Below are 4553 nucleotides of genomic sequence, written 5' to 3' on the forward strand. Positions count from 1 at the left end.
AATATGAGATTACTAGCTTTAAGCAAGATGAGAATGAGTCGTTGTAGGATGCATGGAAGAGATTTAAACTTTTGCTTAAGAGATTCCCCGCACATGACCTTAGTGAGAAAGTCCAAATGCAAGTTTTCATCGAGGGGTTGACTCATAACCATGAAATGCTTCTAGATGCATCATCTGGGGGGAACATGAGAGTGAAACTGACCGTGAGGTCCAAACCCTTGTAGAGAACATGGCTCAAAACGAGTACTGTGCCGATAAAGAGAAAGGTAAAAGGGGAGTCTTTGGGGTGAGTGAAGGTAATCCCATCCTAGCAAACCAAGAAGCCATGCACAAACAGCTAGAAGCCTTAACCAAACATATGCAAAAACAACAATAACCCCCACCTCAAGTTCAACAAGCTACAGTCCTTAGGTGTGATTTTTGTGGTGAAGATCATGAAAACGGTCAGTGCGTACCTGAAGGGATGGATGAGAAAGCAAACTATATGGGAAACTATCAGAGAGGAACTCCTTACTCTAATTTCTACAATCCAGGCTATGCCAGACACCCTAATCTGAGCTACTCTAACACCAACACTTTAAATCCACTCTTACCCAACCCTCAACAACAAACACAACAACAACAACAACAACAACAACAAATAAAGCCATCAGGTTTTGAGGAAACCATGACTAACTTCATCAAGATGACTCTAACCAACTTTGTAGAGATTAAAAAGAGTCGGAAAGCTGAAGGAAGAATAATGAGGGTTCAATAAAAATGTTTGAAACTTAAATTTGGCAGATAGCAAAGCAGCAGGCATATCAGGCTAATGGAGGATTCCCAGGTAACACCAAAGAAAACCCTAAGAATGAAACTTGTAATGCTATTGAGTTGAGGAGAAAAAATGTTTTGACACTTTTAGTTCGAAAAGCTTTAAAGAAGGGTGAAAAAGTAGTAGTGGAGGAAGTTGAAAAAGAAATTGAAAATGGTGTACTTGAAAATGAAAGGAATAGAAAAAATGATGAGGGATAAAAAAGTGAGCCTTTGATAGATGTGGATTGAATTTTGAGGAAGTCTAAAAAGCCAACTGTTGAAAGATGGAAACAAGCCACAAGAAGTCCCATCTTATGTGAAGCTCCCTTATCCTCATTTGTCTAAAAAGAAGAAGAAAGAGGAAGGGCAATTCAAGAAGTTCATGGAACTATTCTCTCAACTACAGGTTAACATTCCTTTTAGTGAAGCTCTTGATCAAATGTTGATTTATGCTAAATTCATGAAAGACTTGTTAATCGAAAGAATAAGGCCAAATGATGATGATAATATTGCTCTTTCAGAAAATTGTAGTGCCATCCTCCAAAGGAAACTCCCTCATAAGTTGAGAGATCCTGAAGCATTTACTATTTCTTGTACCATTGGGAAAGTGAATGTCGGAAAAGCTTTATGTGATTTAGGGGAAAGTATCAATCTAATGCCTCTTTCCATGATGAAGAAACTAGGATGTGATGAACCTAAACCAACAAGAATGACCATCACTTTAGTTGATCGGTCAATCTCTTACCCTTTTGGAGTGCTAGAAGATGTGTTGGTACAAGTTAATGACCTGGTGTTTCCTGTTGATTTTGTAATCTTAGATATGGCTGAAGATGAAGAGATACCTTTATTGTTAGGTCGACCATTCCTTGCCACAGGTCGTGCTTGTATTGATGTGTATATGGGAGAGCTGATGTTGAGGTTCTAAAATGAGCAGGTTGTGTTCAATATCTTTGAAGCAATGAAGCATCGAACTGAAAATCCTCAATGGTCTGTAACACCCTATTTCCCAACAATAATTATTAAATAATAAGAATATATTTAATGGTAAGGATGTTACAAAACTCGGCATTATATCATAAAATAACAATAAAATGTTTTCTTTTAAAATAAATCCACTAGAGAAGAAGAAATTCACATTAATAAATTCATACTTGTCGTTCAATAATCATAAATAGGAACATAACAAGGTTTCCAAGATTCAACTCAAACTCTAATTAAAAATTAAATCGTCATCCCCAACCCTAGTGTTACAATATCGGAGCTCGTAGCAACTACATGCTTATTCATCTATTAAATAACATAACTAAACAGAGGACATCCCCTGATCTCCACCTTCTAAAACGTCCCATAGCTACTCCTTGTCAACCTGAGTATCTGTACTCAAGGTACAGTCACCATACATAAAACAACACAACAAAATAAGAGGTGAGAAATCCTGCCATAACATAATAATTGGGAAAAACACACATATCAAATAAATATCAGAATAATATAATCTCCACCATATCTTCACTCTCAACAGTTTTTATGTATAATCTCTTCTTTTCACAATTCACTACACACATCATTTTCACACTTACAACCACCAAGCACAAAACATCATCATATATATGCATATGAACTCTCTATCATTCGTTTATATCTTCACCTTCTCTTTTCATTAATCTATACCTTACGTGTGACTTATTCTACGTCAACATCCCTTTATTTTATTTTATTATTCATCTCACAGACGTGCTCTATTCTCTCATCTATTCTAGGCAATCTATATACTTTATTCTGATATCATACTCTATTCCTCATTCTTAGTCTTATGATATTACTTGTTCATTACCATTACATATAACGTCTCCTCTCTTTACAACTAGGTCCTACCTCACCATCGTCATTAACTCCTTCATACTTATTCTTCTCAATAAAACAACTTTATCTCTTATTACTTTGTTCTCATGTTCGTAGTCATTTATGCATCGCCCATTCCCCTAATCTTAACTTCGTTCTAATTTATAGTTATTATCTCACCTTATCATTAATTTCGACTTCAACAAGTTTCCTCACTAAGACTATATTATAATCCAAGGTTTCATTCTCTCGATTCTAGTTATTATTATTATCGTCAACCATTATAACTATTAACTCTTATCCTTTTTCATATTCATCTTGCTCCTTTCTAATCGATCACCGTCTTATTCATCATTATCATCATTACTATTATATTTCATTACTTAATATACAACGCTTTATCTTGCCTTACATTTCGGCTTAACGACCGCTCATCGTTTACAATCATCTAAATTAGACTTCTATATTCTCTATTAATTTTTACACCTTATATGTTACTATCTAACATTCATCTTTAAGTTCTTTAAATACCTTGGCTCTTTTACTCTTTCACTTAATGGTATTCCTAAACTCATTATTCGTTTAAGGAGATTATGTATAAACCTCATCAGTTACTCGAAAGAGCACCTACTTCATTTCCCATTTTATCATCGTCTTATACCCCTTTTTACTAAATCGTGTGTTTTTAGACTCACCACGTACCCACACTATTTGCTCTATTAAATTCTTGTCTTATAAACCTTAGTTAGCTGGATATCTTTTCTCATTGTTATTATCACCACCGACCTTACACAATGTTTTAACTCCTACTCACAACATAACCCACTTCATCATTTACTCATCACCCTAAACAAGATATGTCATCGGTATTACTCGTCATTCAGAAACATCATTTATTACACCATTCATCATCACCATTCAGCAATTATCATCTTAACATAGATCTTCATCATACGACAGTGACCTCTCATCATTAAACAACATCTTACACGAGAATATGTACACATCAAATTCCTTTGTTATTCATTACTACATTTTGGAATCTACCCTCGACATTCGTTCCATCCATTACTACATCTTTCATTCTAATAAAATATTATTTTTGGTTCATATTTAAGCTTGTTATTATCCTGAGGTAATCACTTCTATTTATGCTTGAACACACTCCATCATCTATATATGTAATTTAGGGGTCCTTACATTTACTTTCACACTAATGGATTTATTAAAATGACTATTACTTTTATAGATGTTGAAGAATCCACTAAAAGGATTGTACTAAAATTTCATTAATAACGCATCATGACTCAGGTGCGGTGTTTAAATCATAACTCAAGTTCTAGAGGGGCTAATGGATTAAATCCAATGGTAAATGAAATCTAACACCTTTATCTAAATCTTTCATGAGTAGACCTAAATCCAATTCGGTACATAGAAGGGTGGAAAGATTGATTTCCCTGAACCTAGGCAGATTGCATGACCGTGTTCACCCCTGTGTAGTATTTCAATCATAACGCACGTTGTGGATGTCTTCTTGAGGTGAGGCCAAAGCCATTGGAAAGATAACATCCATACCTACAACTTTCATGTTTACACCAATACCCAGTTCGGAACAGAAATGAGTGAAAAACGCCCATAAGTGGGAGCTAGGCGCGAGGAAACAGGCACCTGAGGCGCCAGCTCTCGGGTTGTGGGCGCTAGGCGCCCTTCTTGCAGAGAAGCGCTGCGATGTGCCCCAATTCTAAGTTTTTGAGCTACATGAGTGCTTCTAAATTGCTCTAAATGTCCACTTTAAGAGCCCTTATGATCCAAAACTGATACGAAACATTACTTAGGGTTACTATAACATCCAAACACTACTTTTTCACACAATTTATCTAATTGCATCACTCTTCACATGATTAAATTCTCGAATC

General features: G+C 35.5%; 1 protein-coding gene across 1 annotated transcript; it reads left to right on the plus strand.

Annotated features, from left to right (window-relative positions):
* Positions 1-229: 229 nt before the first annotated feature.
* Positions 230-1720, plus strand: LOC112419399 (uncharacterized). The gene is made up of 4 exons (XM_024777044.1): positions 230-296; positions 432-703; positions 784-970; positions 1053-1720. Exons 1-4 carry the CDS (start codon positions 230-232, stop codon positions 1718-1720), a joined length of 1194 nt encoding a protein of 397 aa, XP_024632812.1.
* The last annotated feature ends 2833 nt before the right edge of the window (positions 1721-4553 follow it).

The sequence above is a fragment of the Medicago truncatula genome, chromosome 4 (assembly GCF_003473485.1).
Source record: "Medicago truncatula cultivar Jemalong A17 chromosome 4, MtrunA17r5.0-ANR, whole genome shotgun sequence".
Taxonomy (NCBI): domain Eukaryota; kingdom Viridiplantae; phylum Streptophyta; class Magnoliopsida; order Fabales; family Fabaceae; genus Medicago; species Medicago truncatula.